Source organism: Vanellus vanellus (genome assembly GCF_965231255.1).
Source record: "Vanellus vanellus genome assembly, chromosome: 5".
Classification (NCBI taxonomy): domain Eukaryota; kingdom Metazoa; phylum Chordata; class Aves; order Charadriiformes; family Charadriidae; genus Vanellus; species Vanellus vanellus.
The window spans coordinates 72,423,420-72,448,413 of NC_138910.1; the positions used below are offsets into that span (position 1 = coordinate 72,423,420).

At 43.3% G+C, this 24,994-nt stretch overlaps 1 protein-coding gene across 1 annotated transcript; it reads left to right on the forward strand.

Moving 5' to 3' along the window:
- The first annotated feature begins 609 nt into the window (after positions 1-609).
- Positions 610-15,088, forward strand: CMPK1 (cytidine/uridine monophosphate kinase 1). The gene is made up of 6 exons (XM_082483795.1): positions 610-823; positions 9,294-9,440; positions 10,339-10,491; positions 12,010-12,086; positions 12,172-12,268; positions 12,743-15,088. The coding sequence occupies exons 1-6, from the start codon at positions 749-751 to the stop codon at positions 12,782-12,784; spliced, it is 591 nt and encodes a 196-aa protein (XP_082339921.1). The 5' UTR covers positions 610-748; the 3' UTR covers positions 12,785-15,088.
- The last annotated feature ends 9,906 nt before the right edge of the window (positions 15,089-24,994 follow it).

Genomic DNA, 24,994 nt, shown 5'->3' on the forward strand with positions numbered 1-24,994 from the left:
ACCAATCACAGTGCGCCCCGGGGGAACCAACCGCCAGCGCGCGCGCAGGGGGTTTAAAAATGCCAGCGGGCTCACAAACGGTCAGTGGGGAGCGCGCAGGCGCAGTGCGGCGCGGCGGCGTTGCCATGGCAGCGCTCCGCCGCCATCGCCGGGCAGGGCCGGGGCTGACAGGACCCTGGCGGCTGCCGTGGGTTTCAAAATAAACCGGTACAATCCTCCTTCCCTCCCGCCTGCCCGGTCCTGCGGGAGCGTCGCTGGGGCCTTGGCTGTTCCTTGGTGTCTTGGGGGCGTTGAGCCACCTCCCGCCCCCGCGGCTCAGTGAGGGCACGCAAGGCGGGTACGCGCCAGTGACAACCACCATCAGGGCTCGGTGGTGGGGTGCGGCGTGTCCCTCATGGGGCGGACCCCCACCGGCGGTGGCGGTGCGGCCCGATCCCGGCGGCCGCACAGCGAGTGTTGACCTGAGGGCGGTGCGCTGCCGGCTGCAGGCCGCGCGGCGGCTGGCGGGCCCGGAGGACCGCCGCATTGCGCACGTGCCCGCCCCGCCCCTCCCGGTGGCCGCGCGCCGCCGGGGACCCGGAAGCACTTTTCCCTCGGCGGGGACAGCTCAGCAACGGGTGCGCGGCGGCGGCTCTGCCTCATCCCCGTCCCCGGTACCCGCCGCTCCTCGCCCGCTCCACGGCCGCCCTCTGGCCGTCGCCCCGCCGCCGCTGTCCTGCTGCTGCTCCGCCGCCGCCTCCTTCTCCTCATGAAGCCCGTCGTCGTCTTCGTCCTCGGCGGGCCCGGGGCGGGCAAGGGGACGCAGTGCGCTCGCATCGTGGAGGTGAGGGCAGCCGAGGGAAGGGGAGGCGGTGTTACGGGACTCCTCATCCCGGTAGGCCGCGGGGCTTCGGCTGCGGGGGACGCTGCGGGCGCGGCACGCCGGGAGTTGTAGCTCCCCTCCCCCCGCCGCCCGGTGGGGTCTGTGCCTCTCCGTGGGGTGGTCGCTTAGGGAAGCGTGTCCCCCTTCGCCTGGCGGTCTGGGCTCTTGTCCAACCTCGATCCGCCCCTTGGAGACGGTAAAATAAAAATAACTGACCCGCATCTCACCGTTAGCTGGTGAAGCAGTGGGGGCAGCCCCTGCTCCAGCGTCTCTGCTTCCTTTCCAGCCCCTGTCAGGCAGCTTTTCCAGGGACCGGCCTTTTTTCTTCTGCCTTTTCTTCCCTCAGTCCCCCCAGGATCCCACTCTACTGGTGGGTTTGCTTGCGTTGGCACCCACCCTGGGCAGTGGGAGACCCACTTGGGGCTTGGAGGATGCCTCGGTGTGGCGTTAATGGCAGCGGTTCAGTGGGAGTTGCCCACTGCACCTTGGCAGAGGACCACAGCCCCCGAGAAGTTCCTGGTGCGTTGTCAGGCCGGTCTTGCAGCCCAGCCTCCGTGGGCGGCTCCGGACACGTCTGCGTGGCCACGTAGGTGACTGCAGGGCTGCCACCCGCACGCCTCGGGCTGCCAGGTTTGTGGCCTGGGAGTGGAGGTGAGGTGGTTTACATCAAGTGTGTAGGATCAAGGTCTATGTCTTCTGAAGCCTGTCCCATAAACGTAAGACCTGGTGCAGTAGACATTGCAGGGTGTTGCAGTAGACATCACAGGGTGTCGGCATTCTGACCCAGTGCCATCTCTGTAGGTTGTGAAAGTAAAGTTTTGTTCTATGACAGAATGATAGAGGTTAAAGGATGTCCTGACCCCATAGAAGGTTAATCTTGTTCTCTCTTTTCAAAGAGCCTAAAACTGGCAGTATTGATAGAGAAGACTTTCTGCTATATTTTTCACACTTTCAGTTTTCCAAATACATTTTTATAGCCCTTTGACATAGAACAAGTATCTAAGAAAGAACGGTGAGTGCTACGTGGTGTAGTACTGTCCTTTTAAAAACCAAAAAATGCAGGCATAATTGCACTGTATTCAGGTGGATAATTACAGAAATAGTTAAGGTTGAATCCTTCCAAACACATGCGTATGTTGGATTTGAAACAGCTTTTTTTTTTTTTTCTTTCTGAGCAGTTGTATATATTTTTCTTGTTGAAAGTCATGTAGGATCAAAGTTTATCCATACCCGCACTGAAAGAGATGACTAAGAATTGTAGCAATGCCTGTGTTTCTAAAACTATTAGCGAAAAAAACCTCAGCCCACAACTCCTGGCACAAGCACTTTTTGTGTGTCATTTGTTCTGGTGATGCCCTGGCAGTGCTGTTACAGTTTATCCACGCTGCCATTATATCCCAGTCCTCGGTGTTGTATAACTAAGTTATGCGAATTTAGTCCAGACTGAAAAATGCCGTTATGACTTTAGTTCTGAAGGAGTTTAACCTCAAATTACAGACTCTCATTCAAACAGTCTTATTCATTAAATTAAATTGTGGAATGAAAGGTTCATAGTGTTCATGAAGCCTTTTTGGTAAGGTCAAATTCTGCCCCTGGCACATAGCAAACAAATGAGCTTAAACTATAGGGGAATCTTGTAGGCTGTCATTAATGGCTTTCCCCAAACCATTAATGTAGCCTCAGGGCTGAAGTACCTTGTGTGGCTGCTGGCCTGTGTTTAGAAGTATAAATGCCTTTGCTTGATAGGCTAATATAATTGGATAAAGACCACTTTATTAGGAGGAGTTCCAATGAGTCATTGCTACTCAAATTGTATTTGCAGCTAAAAATGAAAGAAGAAAGTTAACTTTTCTTGTACTGTATATATTTTCTTTTCTAAGCCTGGAAAGGGAAATACAAATACTAATAAATGTAAACTTGCTTTAATTGTGCTAATCTTGTTCGCTGCATGGAAAGAAGTTCATTGAAGTCAGTGGGCTGACAGTAGAAAGCACTTGGACCCGCTGACTGCATTGGACAGCCTTTCTGCTCACTTGGACACCTCTACAGGACCCATTGGCTGAATTTTTAAGGGAGAGAGGGTCTGACATAGTTGGAGTGATGCAAGCCTACTGGAAAACTTCAGAAAAAGGGAACATAACAGGGAAGCGTGGATGAAATGCAGCTGAGGTACTGCAGGTACATGTCCTTGGCCTGGCCCCTGGCAGCCCCCCAGAGAGCCCTGCTGCAGGCAGTTGAATAGCCTGTATGCAGTCAATGCTACCTTTAGGTTGAACGTGTATTTTTGTTCAGATTTTAAACCCCGTTGGCATCTTGCCACAGAGAAGAGGGACTGTAGCTGGGTAATAATAAACCTCATTCATCCTTGTTGTAAATGGACTGAATAATATTGGTTTATATTTGGAATGAATCAAACCCAGTATCTTGCTGTAAATCTGAAGTTTTTGCTCAAGAAAAAGTCAGTATGAGCTATAAATACCTCTCGACTGCTATTCATACTAGAGATTTAGGACGGAGCACATCACATGTGGAAGAAGTCTGGGGTGAGATCTTGCATGATTTTAGCACTAAGTGATTCTATTAAAGAAACAAGAGTAGCCATTAAGTGTTTCGTAGAGTAAAGGGGGTATTACGTACTACCTGGGAATGATTTCTCAAAGAAGTGTTGTAATTGTTTTGCTGACGTTCCCAGAAAAGGGAGATGGCTATCACATGTTGTAGGTGAAATATGTATTTGTTAAGTACTAACCTAAATCATAACTGCTCAGTATGTGTGTGCTGGAGTCCCTCATTCCAGAGAAGGCATGTATTCATGCCAAATTTGGAACAAAATGGAGAAATGATTTGAGGGAAGAAGATGCAGTAACAAGCGGATATGAGTATTGACACAGTGTATGAAAGGGAACAGCAGGTAAGCGATTAGGTTTCTTTATCTTCACAGATAAGGTTGGAAGAGACAGCTGAAGCAGGCTGTTTTTCTCCGATACGGAGGGAAGACTCGTGTGTATGTTCCACAAACTTGCAGAATTGTCCCTGAAATGCAAAGGCAGCAGAACTGCTGCTCTGGACCAGTTCCTCCTATTTAGGAAGGGATGAAAATTCCCTCTTAAGTTCTTATCCTCTCCCTTCCAGCTCTGCAGATTAACTCCTGAAACCTTCCACAGCTGTGTGAGGTGGAGTTTGCCATCACTGGGGCTGCTGCATAGTTTGTCGTGTGAGGCAGAATATTTGAGCAAGTAGTTGAGTGTCATTTGAATGTGGGTTTTTGTAGGACAAAATTAATGTATTTTATTGCTGACTTCTGAACTTTGCTTATAAAATGCTTATGGTAAAGTCAAGGAAAAAAATGCATTCTTCAAATCTGCACAAACTATGCTTTCATGTAGTTAAATTTTAAATCCTTAACAACCTTTGCCTGACAAAGCTCTTTGGTTGGGGGGAAGAATAATAACTAAATCATTTGGCTTTATTCCAAGCATGATTTGAGGTTTTTGTTTTTTGTTTTGGCAAGGTGTTTCTGTAGGGATTTGGGGTATGCAAGACATCCCTCTCTGTGTACGCAAAATATAATTCACTTTCACCACAGCCCTATCCTGTATGTTTGTGGTTAAATCTAAAATTAATCCAACAAGGTGGGATGCTGAGCCTTCTCCTTTTATAACAGAATATGTTGATCTCCAAATGGAAAAAGCTGTTAAATTGCTTTGGGATATATGATAAGGAGATTTTTCTAGGGTGAAGAAAACAATGCAAAGAACTGATTGTATCAGAAAGTGGCAGTGCATTTAGGTTTTGCTGTCATATGTTAATTGTCTTCTGGAAGTCTGCTGAGAGACAGCATTAACTTCCTTGAAATAAAAACGTTTCTAAAATTGTTTGCTTTAAACTCAACTTCTGAAATATCTTTCGAGTGTGCCAAGTATTAGTAGCCCACTTAGCCTTAAGTTCTCATAGTTGGGTTTTGGAATATAAATGTATGTTTCTGAACTATCGAGCTTTTTTAGAACATGGTGAATGATCATATAAATCTGCCTTCCCACCCCTGAAGATTTATCCCAAAATGCTTCCATTTTGCAGAACGCAGGCTCGCTCACAGGGCATTGAATTTTGGACTTTCCCAAACATACTGGGTGCCTTTTATTGAGTTGAGCGTTCCTGAAGCACTAGGGTGCTCTGTTTGCCCCTGCTTCCATGTGGGCACTGTCAGTGGGATCTCCTTTGTGCATTTTGTTTTGTTACTGTGTTTTTTTGTTTGTTTCCCGCCCGCCCCCCAGGCAAGAACATATTTCAAATTAAGAAAATGTCTTCCTTTTTTTTTTTTTTTAATTGGAATAAGCAGACAGAAGGTCTATTACTGCATTATAGTTTATACCCCAAAGTTCTAATTTCATGTGCTAATTGCTAATAGGATGGACAAAAGCTTTTTAGGTTAAAAAAAAAAAGAATATGAAGGCTGCAGGCTTTACACAGTTCTATTTTTATTTTAACTGCTTCTTGAATGGTGTATCTGAGAACATGTAGCAAACTTTGGTTGTTTATTAAGGTTGCCCAAGATATGACAGGTCAGAACTAGGGCAATAAAAGTTTGTATTTTATGTGTTTAGATCTTAAGCCCTTTGACTTTCATTTTCAGAGTAACAATGATAAGCCAAGATAGGAGTCAAGGTCAAAGTAGTAATTTGTGTTTCTCTTGCTTTTTCTTGGCTTCTGCTCACTTAAGGAAGTTTCAAGCTGTGTGTGTAGTGGAGAGATGTGTTGCTGGACCACACAGGGCTGAATCAGAAATAAACCTTGTCCCCCTCGAAAGCTGTCTGTGTAAGGAGTCCCAGCAGCAGCTGCTGTACACTGCTGGGCCTTTCTTACTCCTCCAGAAGATTGCTAGGGCAGATTTCCACCTTATTCACACGTAGCGCAGATATGACTCGTGTATTTTCAGTTGTAATCATCTATGTATTCTATTTACTGAAAGCAAAGCATGCTCTGTCTGAGGAGTGGAAGCTGCAAATCCCGGCCGACAGAGGAAGGCTAAGGTGGCTATAGGACAGGGGAGAGAAGGGCATCCCAGGCAGGCTGCTGTCTCAGGCTGTAATTTGGAGATGTGACGCATACAGCTTGCGTGTCCCAGTTTGTCCTGCTGAATGGGGACATGATGATTTACCAGGTCCCTGCGTGACAAACAAGCAAGCAATGATTTGCTCTGCTCTATACAGTACAGCTAAGTGCTGTTCTGAGTAACGGCTCTATGGTGGGATTGATGGAAACTTGAGCTCGCCTTTCCACAGCGCTGCGATTTTTTTCTTTTTTTTTTTGAAAGCAAAGGAGGAAGATGTCTACAGGGGGGCTGAAAACAGCTGGTTTTTATCTTTTTCATTCACAGTTAATTTTTGTAAGAGATGTTGATTATGGTTCTTTGAATATAAAAATAGTTTTAAAAACAATGACAACTTGTGTAATAGCAATTTACTGATTTAATTTTTTTTTTTTCTTCTTATAGAAGAGCATGCCAGTCCACTAGCATAGCATAGCAGAAAACATTACCTCTCAAATAAGTTTTGGAATAGTTAAAGCTGTATTTTCTTTTTTTTGTTTCTGTAATCTAAAAATCTGTCCAGATTTTAGGTGCTTGGCATCTAAGTATTTGGAATTACTTTTTTTTTTTTTTTAACCTGGTTTCTATTTCAAGTCTTTCTTTCAGTCTGACATGATGAATCTGGTGTATATGCATTTGTCAAGAACTGGAGAAACTGCTTTTTCATTGTTTGGCAGCCACAGTCCTGCTCCCTTTCTGATTTCAGGGGAGAATAATTAGGGAGTAGTTGCAACAAGTCACGTTCTGGGGATTGCATCAAGATGTACTTGGCACTGCTGGAAAGTCGTGCTGGCACAATGCAAACCTTGGCAAGAAGCGGGAGTGTTTTGCCCCTTTTTTTGTGCAGTTACATCACAGTCTCTTTTGCAAGCTTTTGGGGATGTGACCATTTTCTCCAATTCAGGATGCTTGCCGAGGGTTTATCTCGCCGAAGATGAAAGAAAACTTTGTGCCCTGTACGAATTGATTAGAACTGGCAAGAGTAGCGTGAGCACTGCATCTCTGAAGCCTTCTGTGTACGGGGCAGCAGCCAAGCCTTTCTCGGTGCTTGTTTGCGTTGTTTAAACTGACGTGTTGTCTTTGGCTCTTGACTCAGTACAGTTAACAAATAGATGTTTTGCCCCTGAAGGAGAGGTTTGTTTTTCTTATTGCCTGGTTAATCCATTCTGAAGGTTACTCTAGAATACAATTTACTGTTATCTAAAACAAGTCTATTTATGGAACAACACTTTAAAACCCTTCTATCTTTTACTTTCCTGTTCAGTTGTTAAAAAAACTATTTCAGTTTGCTGTTGCAAAAGACCGAGAATTCAAAAAATTGTCTGACTCAATTTTGTTTTCATGCATGAAAAGGGAAATGCCAAGGAAAATTAAATGGTTTGGTAATCCTCTAAAACTGAAGGGATTATATTTTCCTCCTGTTTTCTCTTTTGCAGGAACTTGATGTTAAAAATATCATCATTCTTTAACTCTAGCAAGAAGAACTACATGTTAATTTAGGGTTCAGCAGAGTAAGGTTTCTTGCTTATAAGGAAAGATTTATTCTGGTCTATGGTTTCTGTAGTTCATAGTAAATATTTAGATTTGCAATTAAATAGGCATATCCAAATGTAGTGCACATTAAAGCAGGAATACAGTGAGCTTATAGAGGATGTCTGTGGAGCTTTTCCTTCACAGTTATTTAGAGCAAAATCTGGCTTCCTTTTTTTTGCCAGCTGTGTAGAGTTTTGGAGATTTAGGTAATTATATCCCTTCTTCAATTATGACTATGGCAGAACTAACTTTCCACGCTTTTGTGAGTGAAATTGGAAAGCGACTGAAATGTTTTTAAAGTCACTTACTGGGTTGTGTAGTATTTCTGTTGTACTTAGTCCAGCAGCCAAGTTTTTAAATCCCGAGTTCACAGCCTTAAAAAGTGTATAGCCATATTATTATGCTGCTTAGACACCTTTTTAAAAATTCGCTTTGGATGTTGCTGCAGCCAAGCTGATAACCCTGAAGTTTTTTTGTGTCTGCTTTTGTTTTATGTAAAAACTTTAGGATGACTATGTATAGGTGTACTCTGTTTTGGATGTATAGCTAGCTTAGGTAATCACCAAGGAGATGTCTTTATTGCCTGTTTTTATGGACTATATTTGGTCAAGGACCTTAGTACATTTAGTTTTCTTGTGGTGTTAAATGGGCTGCAAAAATGATTGGTTTGTGTTCTGAAATTTCCTTTATAACAATGCATTTCTCCTTGGTAAAAGTGTATGTTTGCAGTAGGTGTCTCTTTATGATGGCAAATGCCTGAGAAATTCAAGTGTAATAAATGCTTTTCATTGCTATTTTGCATTAGTGTTAGCAACTTTTTTTAGATGTAGTTTGAGGTGAAAGAAAAGAGCGATAGTGTTTGCTGTTCTCCTGCATACTGGTATCAAACTGGTAGATTTGGACCTGATCTCTGCTCTCTTTCTGTTTACTGTGCATGGCGTGACATAGGGTGGCACCAGTGTAGCTGTTTACCTTCATCTGCCATATCATCGTTAGGAGAAGGCACTCGGCCGCCCTCCCGGTTTGTCGTGTTCATCCTGGGGAAGGAGGTAGCAGGGGCAGGCATGCAGGGCTGGGTTTGGAGGGATGCATGTGTAGGACCGCTTGTGCAGCCACGGTGTGAGATGTGGTGATGTGACCAAGGCAGAGGAGGCAGTTGGTGCCAGAACTGCAACGGGAACATAAGGATTTCTGACTCGTGCTGTGCTTGAAACGTTCCTCCAGCTCCAAAGGACCTGGAATCACATCATGTGCTTTTCTTTAGTAAAAGTAAAACTACAAAATAAAAAATAAAATTACAAGCCTGTTGCATAAACAGAGCAAGAAAAGGCACCGTCTCAACTTTTTCACTTTGTAAATCAAGACCTGACACAGCAACTGATAACCACTGACAATTTTTAAGTAGCTGAACTGTCAGGATGGGGTACAGCTTGTATCTAGTTTGGTGATTGTTAAATGTCGCATTGCACAGTGTAACGTTTCAGGAAGCACTTTGAGGCCTTTAAGACAGTCTCGTTTTCAAACATGACAAAATTACCTTTGAAAACAGGACATGAGTGCCCAACCAAAGGCCCATTGAGCATTTTAACCAAGAATCTCTCTACTGCTGTGCTTTCTGTGCGCACAAAGTATGCTGTATTGTCAGATTACACACTGACTGTGGAATAGATCTGTCACTAGTGAGATGCTGTTCCCTGTATTTTTCTGTTGTAACGTGAAGGTAAATGTGGTTGACACCACTGACTGATGTTAACTTTGTACGTGTACTAATTCAAGGAAGTCTATGCCTGTTTGTTTTGCATGTTTCAGAAATACGGCTACACGCACCTTTCTGCTGGTGACCTCCTTCGAGATGAACGAAAAAGGCCAGGCTCACAGTATGGAGAACTCATTGAGAACTACATTAAGGAGGGGGAAATTGTACCGGTTGAAATAACAATCAGCTTGCTGAAGAGGGTAAGGAAAGGGCTATTTCCTTGTTCGTTCACTCTTGCAGGCTAAGCAACAAAGCAGGGGCTGTGTATTCTGGAAGCATTGTGTTTTCTCCAGTGTGAGCAGTATGAAATGGCAGACACGGGTACACATTGTGTACTGGGCTTCTCTTAGCAATTACTCGTATTTCTTTCTGGCTGGTTGGAGGGCAGTAGGTCATGGCCTCTGATCCCTGGGGGTCTGTGCCGGTGGGATATTTTTTAATTTTTTTTTTAATAATACTTCTAGGGAAATCAGTGAAACTCTGTATGTCTTATTCCTCTTAACTAGCTTTTGGACCACTTGGTCAGCTCAGTCATATTTGACTGGAGAGTAGAGGCCTTTAGGGTGCTAAGTTTCTGTAAGTTTTACCAAAATAGATAGCCTGGTGAAGGAGAAGAGCACCTGCTACTGTTCCTTTCAAAAGAAAAGCTCCAGCTTTTATCCTTATTAGATGTCCAGGAAAACATATCCTTTAATAAATATCTCCTTTAAGATAGAAATGGCTTCTGTTGCTCATGGCACTAAATTTTTCTAGAGTTTTTCCATTAGAATTAACTCTATATTGGGGATGTTTTGGCATCTTATTGTGTAACAGCACTTTGCAGTATCTTGTAGAAAATCAACTTTTAAAGCTGAGATAGTGTGTTAGGAGTTTTTGAACTTTATGAAATAGTGAATTCAGTTTGAAAGAAGGATACATTGATGTATCGGTGAATTAATTAGCATGCTTGAAGGTGAAACAAAAATACATTTTGTAAATCTGCAATAATTCCAAGATAAATGCTTCTCAATTTACTATGTCAACATTTTGGGGGTAACTTAATAAGTAGATAAGTGGTAGTATGTGCAGGAGATCATGAATTGAATTCTCTTTTATCAGGCTATGGATCAAACAATGGCTGCCAATTCCCAGAAGAACAAGTTTTTGATTGATGGATTTCCCAGGAATGAAGATAATCTTCAAGGCTGGAATAAGACTATGGATGGAAAGGCGGATGTTTCTTTTGTTCTCTTTTTTGATTGTGACAATGAGGTAATGAAGTGTGTTATTCTGTAACTTCCTTTCTTGCTATATTGTGAGACTCATTCTAGAAGAACAATAAAACTCTGTCAGGTAGTAAATGGACTAGTGTAAGTGGAAAACTTGTTGTGTGTGTTTCAAGGAGTTTTTGGCAACTTGTTTTTGCCATGAAAAACTACATGTTTTTGAAATAGCAGGTAGCTAATTACACTTGCTCTAATCACGTGCGAATAAATTATATTGAAGAAGAGCTTCAGACAATTGCATTCTTAGGGAAAATTTATAAAAACTTTAAATGCATTATACAAAATTATTTGGTTAACTTTCAGAAAATATTACTTGTTTGCTCTTAGTTACTGTTGTTTATTCCAAAATGAGCTTGATAGCAATGTCTGCTTTAATTCTAAAGTGCTGGCAGCAGCAGTCTTTAGTTTCATACTTATGAGCTGTGCTATAGTATAGCCAGTAATCAATGTTTTATTCAGCAAGTCATTAGATTACAAGGGCATTTTGACAGTGATACATTATATTCATTTAACAAATGCCATGATATGCTGTCTTTTTAATATATCAGTGCCCTTGAGGCATAAAAACTGATATGAGAATCCCAGCACCTTAAGCTGGCTTTCTTCCTGTTACCCTTTTCCCCAATTTCCTGAGAAACTCTATTACTTTTTTTTTTTTACTTAATTGCAATTTTTTTTTAATCTCAAAGTGAGGGGTTATTTTTTTTTCTATTTAAAAACTTAAATAATATTAAATGATTTTTTTCACTTGGTGGGGTGTTAATTTTGGGGTTCTAATTTTTTTACTGGATCTAAAACCAGGCAACTATGTCTAAATGATATTCTGGATTTTTTTTTTTCTATGAGCGTACTTTGTAGGAAAAAATAATTTTTAACGATAGTCCTTTTGCATGACTAGGTTAAATATATTCATGAGGTGTACATGTGTCAGTGTTGCTTACTTCATGTTTCAAAACTTAGTTCATTGGGCAGCTTTTAACTATGGTTAGTTCTTCAGTTTTTACCAAGATTTTGATTTTTAAGTCTTCATTGTAGCAATGTCAAGTAAGAACATTTTAACTTACTATAACTTAGTATGGAGCCTTACAAAATTTTGGGGATAACATACAGTGACTTTCCTTCAGTGCAGGCATTTTTTAGTAGTCTAATTTGACGTGGTGCTTTTCAGAAAGTCTGAATGCATCCTTGAGAATCAAGTAATTTTCTTTAAATGTCTCAAGTTGGAGACCCAGTCGAACCACAGACCTTGATGTTGCTTTCACTTCCACTGCCCCCGTCCCATGTTAAGAGCCCACACTTTAATAAACTGATGAAGTGTAAAGCTATCATCGCTTTTCTCTGGAAGAATCTAACTTTCCATACAAATTCTGGTTACATCCACCAGATCTGGACAGTATTTTGTGTGTCAGGCCTATTTAGATTTTCAGGATTTTTGCTTTGTTCTTCCTTTCAAGATAGCACCTTGTGTTCTTGGTTGTGATCATCCTTTTGATGTTTTTTATAGATATGTATTGGCCGCTGTCTTGAAAGAGGCAAGAGCAGTGGTAGGAGTGATGATAATCGGGAGAGTCTGGAAAAGAGGTACTATCTCCAAAACTTTTCAGTTCTCTTCTGTTTATATTTTACTATGTAATGCTTTTTTCCCCCCCCCTGTGTTTTCTCCTAGAATTCATACATATCTGCAGTCTACTAAGCCCATAATAGACTTGTATGAGAGAATGGGAAAAGTCAGAAAAGTGGATGCCTCTAAATCCGTTGATGAAGTAAGTATATAAGCCAAAACACCATGGGGGATGACAGTGGCAGGGTGCATATTTTTGGCATTCTTCTGAGATGTGTGTATGTGTGGTTAGTGTGCTAATTAAGCACTGATGTGTATTACTGAGGGAGGTTGTGGGACTCTCATTTTGACTCTTGAAGAACTAATTAAGATGTGAATAACTTTAGGAAATCAGTTCTGCTTGAACATGAGCTGGACTAAACACATTTTCAGTGTTTCTGTGTTTAACAGTCTTCTCTTTTTCACTTTCGCGATCTTTTGCTTTTCTGAAGTAGTATTGCTCTTCTGTCTCAGTTTCCGAGAATTTATGCCAATTTCACTATTAAAGAATTAATGTGAATATTCAAATAAAAACCTATATATTTTTAAAAATATTTATAATTATTGTGTGTGCTGGTTTAACTTGAAATAACTGACTAACACTTAATAAAATTAATATTCTTTTCTGTCTTTTTAGGTCTTTGAAAAAGTTGTACAAATTTTCGACAAAGAAGGCTAATTCCAGCTTGAAAATTCATTTAAATTTGTGCTTGAATCTTGCTTGAATAGCTGCTACTGCAGTCCATTCTTTGTAATTGTTTTAAAAAGATTTTTTTTATTGTTTTTCACATATCTAATGATGATTGGAAAAGCAGTTAATTACAAATGGATCTATTTTTTAAATAGGAAATCATTTCTTGTGGCTGTAGTATACAAATTTCAGGGTTCTCCATTAGTACATGTTCAGTTACTCCCATGGCAAAACCACAGTTAAAACATCTCTCTCTCTCGACTATTTATTCTGTCACAGTTCTGTGCCGATCGTGGGCAGCCCTTCTTATTCTTTATTGCCATAAACCTTTTTTTTTGTTTTGTATTGTTTTTTTTTTTTAAGGATTGACTAAACAGCAGCATTAAGCAATGAGGGACCCATGTGCCCTTGTTTGTTTTTCGGATGCTTGGACCAAATTTAGCAGTTATTTTTTCAGAGTATAATTTTGTCACAAAGTTCCCTATTGTCCCCAAACCTGAATTCTATAAGTCAAGCTACAGTTACTATGAGAATCTGTTTTAGCAGTTCTCACAAAACTATTTAATATACTGTTCAGCAATAGACATACAAAGTACGTTATGGAAAGTGGTGCTTTCTTATGACGCTGGATGTAAACTGTCTTGTAAGTTCTTGAGTACTTGGATGATATGCCCTGGGCTTTTCCTTGTCTTCATTTGCAAAAGGTTAAGAATATAATTTCAAAATCAGGTCAGTATTTCCATACTCATTTATTTAAAATGATAGTTATATTTTTAATTACAGCATGGTCTTCACAAGATGGCAAAACTCTTAAATAGTGTACAATAAGCAAAATCTTCTAACAGTTCTGTCTTTTGTAACAAGTAGAAGGGATTTTCTGTGTTATTATTATTATTGAAATACTGTGTTACTGAAGGCTTTAAAGTTTGTTACCTGGGGAAATATTTTTATGGTTAAACTAGTGAATTTGTTTCCCTAAAATTGTATCATTTTAATAGCTGTTTGTTTGAAAAAAATATGTAAATTATTGCACTTTTGTTATGATGTGGTTAACCGAGGGGGAAGATACCTGCAGAAAAAAGTTCCATTCACTTAAACAAATTGGATTCTGCTTCATCATGTTCTCTTGAATTAGCCAAGTACAGTCAGCAGCAATAGTTGGGATAAGCAGATAACTAGTTGAAACAAACCGGTTTAAGTGTTTGCACAGATGTGGTGTAATTCTGCCTTTTGTTTAAAGTAACCTTTTCTCTCCCCTATATAGTATGCATAGGTCTGTGGGGGCCCAACCATGCATTCCTTGCATGCCCTAAGCTTTCACTCATGAAGGCTCCAGAAGATGAGCGTTTTAACTAAACTTAGTGATAGAGTGGTTCTTCCTACATTAACTGACACTGTAATTGGTTTGTGATATGCTAATAGACATTACAAATTACAAGGAATTGCAAGTTGGAAATCTTGGTGTTCAGCTTTTCTTTATTGATGACTTTCTCTATTTAGGAAGAGCTTTAAATTAAGCCTAGCTTCTAATTAGAATCAGATGTGGTGGTCCTCCTCCTGCAATCTGATCTGTGTGGGCAGATTTGTATTTGCCTGAACTCTCATCTCGCTGAGGTTCTTGAGACTGCTTGGCTGGGGAGGAGATGGGTACAGAAACAAAGGGTGAACTCCAGTATCTTCTATGGTAGGAGTTCAAACAACGGATTGAGCACAAATAGCTGTTTACTACTGCAGAATATATGGACCATGACAACTTTTGTGAGTGTGGGAGGCTAATGCTTTTGCTTTATGAATTTCCTCTTAAAAAAAAAAAAAAACAAAAAAAAAACCAACAAACCACGAAATCATGGAATTTAATTCTTATTGTATAAGTATGCTGACATAGGATAGGATCTAGCGAAACTGCATGTTTTGATATGAAGGTTGGAATCAGGATTTTTCCCAAAAGACTTCAAACAGTATTCTTTAATCTAATTAGAGAGATTTAATTATCTTTTGTGTCTAAGTTACTGTTTTTTACAAGTTCTGTTGAGAATAGAGTATCTGTTTTCTCTCATCTTATACTTTTCTGTGTATTTAAGTGCTGCAACAAACAAAAAAAAAACCCTTTGGAGCAAGTTTTTAGAAAAAAAAACAATGTTTTGGCAATATTGAATTTGGAGTGGATTGTAATGTGTCTGTGCAAAGGCTAGACTTGTTTTTGTCGTCATTTTATTTATTGAAAATGCCATTAAATGTGTTACCAATTCTTTCAAGTTGGACTTATGATTGAAATAAAGATTAAAGGCAATATGCCAATGTGTTGTGTCCGTTTAGCAGCAAAACTGCAAAGAATTTGAGAAGATCCAATAAACTTTGTTCTGTGGCTTAAAATGAGTGCTTGGCTTACAGTTATCTGTCACATATATTTTTCATACATATCTATGTAAAGTGTGTATTTATTAGTGTTATATATTTTTGCGAGCCTGCATACAGCCAAGTATGTGTATAAAAGTTAGCTTTCACCATCAAAACTGAAGTCCTGAAGACCATGTTAGGCACAGGATAAGATCGGGCAAATGCCTGTGGAATTGGTACCTTTTCTTGATTATATAAGGTGCGTCAAATCACTCTGTATAATTGTGCAGTGATAATTCATTTGGCATGTCTGTGAAAGAAAGGGGACTTGGGAAGTGGACTAGGAGACACAAACCTGTTGCACAGCTGCTGTTGGAGACACTTTTTCCCCTTGACTTCTCATGCTTCCTTGCTTAATTACCAGCTGATTTCTTGGATGCCATTCTGCCACTTCGCAGCCGGGGACTGTGTTCTTAGCGGAGATGGGCACACATAATGTTCTTTCAAAAAGAAACGGAGAGATTGCCAGGCTTATTTAAAATAAGCCTTCACGTTTTGCATAAAGGTTTGTCACAAAATGGGTTCTCAATTCATATGTAGGTTTTTAGGAAACATCATGTTGCACTTGAAACCTTCCTCTGGAAAGATTTGCAGAGCTGGCCCTGCATCCTGCATCCTTTTCTCATCCCTGGCATCATTTGCAGGGATGAGAAAAGCAAGGGCCATTCCAGCAGTGTAGGTATCTTTCTGCTGGCGAAACTACGTAGACCAAATGTCTTTTTAAAACTATTTTGCTGAAACTTCATCCCAAGGCTGTAGAGTCTCCTTGGGAATTTCCCACTCCCACAAGTGGGAGGCCGGAACTGAAAATTCCTGCCCCAAAGGTGCCAATTTTTTGGAATGGGGGCAGGCGGAGGAGACGCTATTGTGGAGAAGACCATAGCCATGCAGTTGAGGATTGCCTCAGTGTGAGACATTCCCCACTAGCAGCATTTGTCCTAAATAAGATGAGATGGTTCGTGAGGGAGTTCCAAGGTCTTGTGTGAAATGCTGTGTCTTACAACAGTGGGGACATCTGCGTGCCGCTGCCCAGCCTGAACTGGGGAGAATGGGAGAGTTAAATGGAAAAAAACCTCAGTTCAGACTGGAGCTGCCAACTGTTGTTACCGGTTGGCAGTTTCTAGCTGCCAGCATTTAGGAAAGTTGCAGCTTAAGGGATTACTTTTCCGTTTAGTTTGAAGTTCAGTACCAGTTCGGTCCCTGTTGCGATACAGATGTCTCTGAAAGCTGTGATCCGTGACTACTCAGCTGGCCGCCTGCTCCGGGGGAAGGGGGGCAGCCCTTGGCCCCTTGGCAAGATCAGGATGTTTCTTCAAGCCACGGTGCAGCAGGACTTGGAGACGGGGCACCAGGGGCTGCGCGCTTGCCGCAGTCCAAAGATCCCGGGGTTAACAGCTAATAATGAAAACTGCAGGGTGATGCAAAGAGGATTCAGCTAATCAGGTAACAAAGGAGAGAGTAACAAAAATATTAAGACTCATGGTTTCTTACAGCAGCAGTGCTCACACTCTTTTGATCTGCAGACCTTTGTAAATCTTCCAGTGGAGATAGAGGGGCAGAGATGAACTTAATCTTGCTGCTCTCCGCTATTTTTCATGGATTGCTTAGTTTGAGATGGTGGTTTTCAACCTGCCGTCTGTAGAGTATTTCTGTTGGTAACAATAGGTGTCTTTATTGAGTCTTCTAATCTGCTCAGCTGATATATTCTCTATCCTCTTTGCTTTCTGCCTTTTAATGTCTTTCCCTTACCTTCCTGAATTGCAGATGCTCTTTGGGGTGGGGAAGGGGCTGCTCTTACCAATCTCTATGTGCCTTGCAAAAGAAACAAAATCTTTAAATACCTTCAGCTGGAGCAATCAGAACCTGTTTCTGTGAACGAGCTTGGGACATAATCTACAAAACTGATGTAAAGCACATTGTGCTTTTTTTTTTTTTTCTCAACTACAGAAAATCTCAGTGTAGTCCCTCTGCTCTTTTCTCCTATATGAGTGAGATCAGATGTGTCCGTCTTGCTTCAGCACAGCGCTTAGCAGCAGTTGTATGGGAAAAAAAAAAAAGCCCTTCTCAACCTCTAGATGTTAAACTAGCAATGACCTGTTATGCCTCAATGGAAGCAAGTGAGATGATTGAGGAAGGGAGGAAAGACGCTTAACGAACCTCAGTCAATTCTTCTCCGCTAGTCAGACTTCAGCTTTAGATACGTATCTGTTCCGCCCAGCGGCGATGCTTGTATTTGGTCTAGCTATTTCATGATTATGCTGGACGGAAATTCATACAAAAAGCACACCTTGCCTAGAAGTTGCCCGTCTCTCCTCATCATCTCCGCCACCTTGAATTCCAGGGGTTGTGGGGAGAGGAATTTGTCTTCAGGGTAAAGCTGTAGAAGCTAAAGGGGCCAGGATGAAGGCAAGTTGAGCCATGCTGGTGAAGAACGAGATGCACAGCTTATTCCACTGTGGGCAGCAGTGCCAGGCTATTTTGTCATCCTGGTTTATAACTGCAGTCAGACAGCAAAGCAGAAATTTTCTCTTCCCCCTCAAATGCTTGGCAGAAAGCTTGCTTTTGTCTAAAATGCTTCTTAAGCACTGTGCGAACCATTCAGTCCTAAACCAAAGACCAGTTTGAGTTGTGCTTTTTCTTTCTAATTTACAAATAGGAGGGTTTGGGTTCGTTTCTTGTAATAGCCGCTGCAGCGAGACAACTCTTGGAAAATACAAGGCGCCATCCCAAAAGATATTATCTGCTTTATTCTGGAGGGCTTTTTAGCACAATGCAGTTTCTTTGTGGTAAGGAATGGCAAAGATTGCTGGATTGTTGTGCGACGACCAAAGTGTAACGATATGTGGATGGTACGTGGAAATGATTTCTTGTACGGCAGCTCTGCTCGCATGAAGCTAAATTCTTGTGCTCGGCACACACTTTTATTTAGTGCCATGAGATATGAAAAGAGATTTTTGGATGGCGTCTCGAGTGGATCAAGTCTTAGGAGTGAACCTTAATCTATTGTAAAGGGCTGCAGGGACTCTCAGGATCTATCAAGGTATTTGAAGGATGTAATATGTGGTGGTCCTCTTTCCTGACTGAGCATAGAGTTATCTCTTTAGGTTGCTGTTCAAGATGTTACCACTGTTCTCTTCTAAACCAGAGCCAGCTGAAGTCCCCAGCTGTGGTCAACAAGTATTCTGAGGTCCATGTTATCCCAACTACCTCTGTCCTGGTCTGAATACCTCCTGTGGTTTCGTTTGGATATGATGGAAAACACCAGTGACTTTATTTCAGGGGGAGGACTGGCACAGTCCAAAGTGGAGCTGCTGCCCCACCTCATACTCCACAAACACGAACTTCTGTGAGAGGAAGATGCTCTCTGGGAGCTATAGTGGTTTCTTTACTTCCATTTTACTTTCCAGGCTGTGCATCCTGGACAAACAAGATTTCCCAAGGTATAGTAGTATCTCCTTACTCCGAGAGGGAAGATGGTAGCTGGACCATGGGAGAAGCCCTTGGGCATAGAGGACAACAATGGCGTGAAACATCCTGGATGCATTTTGCAAACGAAAGTATAATCAAGCAGCCACATTTTTACCGGGTAATCAGAACGTCTGTGGAAAACAGAAACAGGGATAATTTTACCGTGTTCTTTCTAATTTAAAATTTTCTGCGGAAAGAAAGTGCATTTGACCGCTTCCTTGCGACAAAGCTCAGGGTTGTAAGTGCTGTTCCCGAAGCAAGGATTGCATTTGGCTTACCATGTGCGACTTCTTGTGAAGCTTCCCTGGGATCTTGGATGCTGTTCTTGCCAGCGAGAGCGGATTGCTTCCAGCAATAAACATCCCACAAAATTATGTATGTTCTTTAAGAAAAGTACCGAGATTTTCTGCTAATTGCAAAAATACATAATGGATGCCTTCAGCATCTGTTATTTATTCTCTAACCAGCTTTCATCCAAAAGTAACCTTTAAACAAACATTAAGATTGGGTAGTTTAACTGTTCCAATGTGTCACACACATCTACACCCTCCAGTTTAATTATGTTTGAAACACATACTTATAGTTGACTTCTAGTGAGAGGGAGAAGTTGTTTATATCTCTAGCTCGGAGACATTCACAACCTGGAGAAGGCGCCGCTCGCTCGGTGCCAGAGGTGAAAGCATGTCTTGAGCGTTTAGCTGTGCTCTTTTTGGAAGCCAAAACCCAGCGGAGAGAGGATTTTGTTCGCACAATTGCTTCAATCTACCACAAGGAGGGGTGCAAGGCTCGCAGAGGAGAGGATGCAGCTTGAAAGTGTCATTCATAGGCTGTACAGTATTTCCTGAATAGTGGAAGACATAACTTCAAAAGAAAAAAAAAACAAACAAAAAAAAAAACCCACCAACTTTTTTTTTTTTTAATGATGTAACGTAAAAAAAAAATCCCTATAAAGAAACAGATATTTTTGGATGGATTTTTTGTTGCACTGAGATCTGCTATATTGGTAACTTGGCAACAGTGAACGTTGTGCTTTTTTGTCAGTTTATTTAATTGCGTCTAATGAGAACAACTAGACAGGGCCAACTTAATTATTGTGGCTGTTCTGTGCCACTACATTCGTGATAGGTTTGTCATTCCCATCCTGAACCAAGCAGGCGACTTTCCGAGATTGGCTTGGGTGAGAGCTTTCCATTAGCGAAGGAGCCGCGTACCTGGTACCACCGCTGACAAGTATTCCTGGTGTCTCTCCATCCCAGAGTGCCTCAGAAGGGAGATCTGTCCTGGGCTGGCAGAGGGAGCACTAAATGCGAAGCTGCTGGGAAAAGCTGAGCGGTAAGCACCCAACCCCCTTTCGGAGGGAAATTTTAGAGGGAAACAACTGTAGCTACACAGTCAAAAACCTAAATTGTTTTGTCTGTGGATTGATGTTTTTTTGGCAAAATCTAGTTGCCCTTCTATCCTATTATTCCTTCCAAAGGAGCCTGGTGGAAAAGTATGGACTAGTTTACTCCTTCAGCCACAGCGGTACGGATGCTGTCTGGGCATCCTTCAGCAGTAACAGCCCCATGCTGCCCAAAAGGACCTCAGGGTAGGGGAATGGGAAGAGGCAGAGTGGAGTTGGCATCGTGGCTGGTGGAAGGCGGAGAAGGGGAGTCTGGAGATGCCGACAGGGTTACACCGACAAAGCCTGGGGCTGGGTCACAGCCAGTAACTCTGAGTGTGGGGCACGAGCAGGACTGGTACCAGCAGCGGTCTCCTGTGTAGGCTCAGTAGAGGGGACTTGCAGGAAGGACCAAGTCTGAGCAGAAGGGGAAGGTGTCTTGCAGGCAGTGCAGATGTTGGAAGAAGGGACAAGAGTTGGCTTGTGGTTTAACAGATGGTTTTGCTTCCTGCAAAGCCTCGGTGCTGGGCAGGCTCTGAGGAGGAGCAGCAGGTGAATTAGGAAGGACAGGTTTGCTGCGGTTTAGGAGAACTTCATTGCATCAGTTCAACGAGTCAAGAGTGATTTACCCCCAAAGTTATTCCAGGTGTTTGGGTCAGGATGTTAAACAAATCCTGCTGTTTTCCAAAGTATTTAGGGGTGGTATTTTTTTCAGGGAAACTTATCAGTGCAGTTTTTTAGGGCACCTGTTCGTGCTGGAAGAGAAGTGCCTCAAGAACAAGTTAACACATTTGCGGGCAGACTCTGAGAACCAAAACCAATTTGGGAGTCCAGTGCCCCTTGAGGGATATGACATCTCGCAGCAGTTATGTCCAACCAACTCACATCCATCTCTGCTGCAGAATAAAAGACTAGATAATTAGGCTTCAGATAACATGTGGTTTTAAAAGTCAATAAGAACATCAGTTGATTAAAATGATAAGGCACAAGTGACCATAATAATAATAAAAATATGAGGTGATAACCTTAATTTTGAAAATTAGTGAAAAAATTACATCCATTAACTGACACTGTGATAGGGAGAAGGAGAAGGAAGATTTTGAGTTCCTTTGGGAGACCAGGTAGGTTTCTGCTGTCTGAGTGGGCACAGGGTCACCACAGCAGCTAACGGCAGTAGACAGGAGGCATATGAAGAGCCTTAATTAGCTTGGTTGTTATTCTTCCATCACGAGCAATTCGTTAGCTCCTGCCTCATCTACCCTGCTGTCCCCTCTCTGAACTGCACAGTCCCATAAAAATATAAGCTCTGGGAGAAAAGGATAAAACTGGGGAGGAGGGAGCCCCCACAAACAGCCCAGGAGATGCTGAAGGGCACAGAAATGGGTATGATCATTGGAAAAAACCCACATGTGACAGTCATTGGTACAAACGCAGCATAACCCTGATGTGCTACTAATTGGTCTAATTGGTTCCAGCAGGCAACCCAGCCCAGGTGGGTGAGGACAGGCACTTGCTAACTAGGCTCCTGCTGGTCCCCAGAAGTTAGTGCAGAACTGCAAACTGGAGCCCGGGACTTCGTGTGTGGGGAGGGAAGCACTGGTTCTGCAGCCCCTGCTTTGGGATCCAGGGAAGGAGCAGAGGTGAGCTCTGGGTTTAGTTACTACTGTGTTGGTTTGCTCGGGGCAAAGCTGTTGGTTCTTTTGGACTGTCTAAGCAGAGAAGGTGCTGGGGGTGTTTTTGGGCAGTGCCAAGGACGTGTGGCTGAGTAGCTTCCTTGTTTCTCATCAGGTGTTGCTGGAGGCAGAGCAGGGACTGGAGCACAAAACCTTGGGATGCTTTGGGCAGAGGTCCCCATCAGCTGCAGGGCTTTGCTGTGCTGTCTGTTGGTCCCTATCCCCACCAGTAAATGCCTCAAAGCTCTCAAGTTGCTGAGAAGTTTGATGTTACTCAAGGGGACTTTGGTGCCCCAAAGCCTGCGTGACTGGAAAGCCTGCCAGGCACTCAGAGAGCATGAAATTTGGTTAGAAATCATCTGAAGCTTGTATTTTTTTCTTTGCTTTGTTTTTCCTTGTTTTGGTTTGTTTGTTTCTGTCCCATAACCACAAGGAGTAGGAAAGTTGTTTTTCCTTTTTAAAGCAGACTCAGTTTTCTGTATCATCTCTTGGAGCTTCATTTAAAGGGGAAAAAAAAAAAAAATTAATCCTACCCAAGTCCATCTAATCCAGTATTGCAAGCCTTAAGGAAGCATTGTTAATTAAACTTAAACTGAGAAAAAGAGCAAAGGATGAGGTGTGAAAGAGAAATGCTGGAGGTTAAATGAGTGGCCAGATGCCTGCAGCAAGTCGGTGAATGTCACTTGCTGGAGGACCTGCCCTGGTTTATCGGGCTGGTGGCAAGCTCTGCCTGCCAGGGCTCAGCTGAGGAGCCGGGATACTCTGTTCTTTTTTGGCTAAGTATTAAGTCAGAGCAAGCTCTAAGCAACAGGAAAGTGAGCTACAGGAGGAAACCCTGCCCCCTCCTCTGCAGGGCTGTGGCACACACAGTGGAGGGGAGACAGAAAGACCATGACCCCATATTGTCCCCTGACCGCAGCAGCACCAGCCCCGCTCTCTGTCTTCCGTGCAGGTGATGCCATTACGGATTTTCTGCCTCAAAAAGGTATTTTTTTAACACCTGAGAGGAATGACAGAAATGAGAACTGTTTGCCACGGTGCTGAGCTGCTGCTGTGGACTTGCTGGGTCTTGCTGCTGCTGCTGCTGCTGTGCCCAGCTGTGGGGACAGACCCTCCATTCCCCAACAAACTCACAATTTGAGGCTTGATCCTCGGTGCTTTTAAACCTGTGATGGTGTGAGCAGAGGAAAAGGGTTGTTTGTGTGCTTAAAATTGGGTGTCTACACCAAATTGGGAGGAAAGGAGGGGTTGTGCTGCTGTGGGCAGTTCCAGGAGGAGAGGCTGCATTAGCCTGACCCCCCCTGTAGGACATGTATATGGGGGATAGGACACCAGTGGCATGGCAGTACTGGGCTGTGTGTTGTAGGGGTGAGAGCCTGTCTGGGGGATGACTTGATCGGGTTGGCATCCATGGGGACGTGGGACCCCTATCTGGGCTCTGCACCTGGATTTCCCCCCTCCCTGCACATCTAAACTGGTGGTCCCCAAAACCGGCTCCTTTAGGAGTAACACTACTAGCGTCCCGTAAGGTCTCCAGGGATGAAGCCACTGCCAGGAGAGTGAAAAAGCCTTTCTGAAGGTAAATAAAGCCCCAAGCTGTCCTATTATTTTAAAAGGAGCTGCCTCCCGCGTGTGACCTTGGGGTGCGTGTTGATGGGTACCTGCCACAAGGGTTTAGTTTGAATCCAAATCCCCTCTCCCTCTCCCTTTGTCCCCTGAAATGGGAGTGTTCATTGCGCTCCTCAGTCTTTTAAGTCAGTCTGAATGCTGGTTGACTCTCCTCTTTAATAAAAAAAAGTCTCTGGGATGCTGCATGAGGTGGTTGCTCTGTTTTAAGGTGCGCTCTCGCTCACTTTTTAGTATTTGCCTGGTCTCCTCTGCCCTGTGACTTGGGTGAAGGTGTGTTCCTGGTGAAAGGTTTATTTTAGTGAAACTGGGGGAGATGGCAGGGCCTGCAGGTCTGTGAATAGACCTGTTGTTGAGGCCACTGAGGTCTCTTAAAATGGGCACCCATTGGTTGGGAGGGAAGGAACGATGGGCACCCGGGACGGCTGTGGGTCCTCCTTGCTCCATGGGCAAGAGGAGCCCCTGAGGTTACCCCTTGCCTCCTGGGTGAGAGCATGGCTGTGGGCTGGATGAGGGTGAAGCAGGTGGAAATCATGATCTTGCCGGTCTCTGACAGAAAACGCAACAGTGAAACTGCTTGAAATACCCATCGTAAGTAACACAAACCCACCAGCAGCTGCCAGCAAGATGTTGGGGATGGACCAGCAGTGGGATGTTCGCTGCTGAGCCCTGGCTGGAGAGTACTGGGCTGGTCTGATGGGGAGGCATGTGTCTCAGGTGAGACATGATCCCCCTGCCAGGGATGAAATAAGCTCTCACAGCAGGTACTTTTCGCTGCTGACCCGTGGTCTTCTCCCTTTTTGGCACCAGACCACAGCCTACTTGATGGGGACACCTTTAAGCAGGTCAATCAAAGGGCGGTGGTGGAGAAGAGAAGGCAAACAGGAAGGGCACAGTGGAAGGGCAAGTTTCAGAGTGACCTGATGCCGGGGTGGGGATGCGAATCGCTGGAGCGTGTGTGAAATGAATGGCTCCAGCAATGACGTGATCAGTCTTCCGGTGAACATGAGGAGGGGGGAACCGTCTGGCTCCAGGACAATACCTGGCGACTCGTGTAGAGGAAGAGCCCTGGCACCAACCGGTGCGTGAGGATGATGAGAGGTGATCTGGGCAGGTCATTCAGAAAATCTAGTTTGCTGGCCCTGGGGGAACATAAGTTCCTTGGCCTGATGTTATCTGAGAGGCCGTGTGTCAAGGAGGAGGCAGCGAAACACGCAGGTAAGCAGGAGGCTCTGGCTCAAACTCAAGCCCTGGGGTCCCAAGGAGGGGTGGTGCCTGGTGGGAGAGGGGATGTGCTTTGCCGGTGTTGGTGCTGGAGAGGGATGCGAAGTGTCGGAGGAACGCTGACGTGAAGCGGAGCGCTGGCTTGGCTGAGTCTGGTTTAAGCCAACTCAACTTTCTGTCTCCTCTGATGCTGGGTGCAATACTCTTCTAAGCACGTTGTTTTAATGTGGTTGGTACTTGAGTCTCCCTCCCCAAGAATGAAATTTCAGCAAAATCTGTAATTTTTAGGAAAAGTTTCAATTTTTTAATGCGTACATGCATCTTTGAAACTAGAGATTAACATGGCACAGATCCTGGCTGGGCGAGGGTGAGGGCTTTGGACATAACTGTGCGGTCAGGTGGTCCCAAATCCCACAAGATCCAAAAATA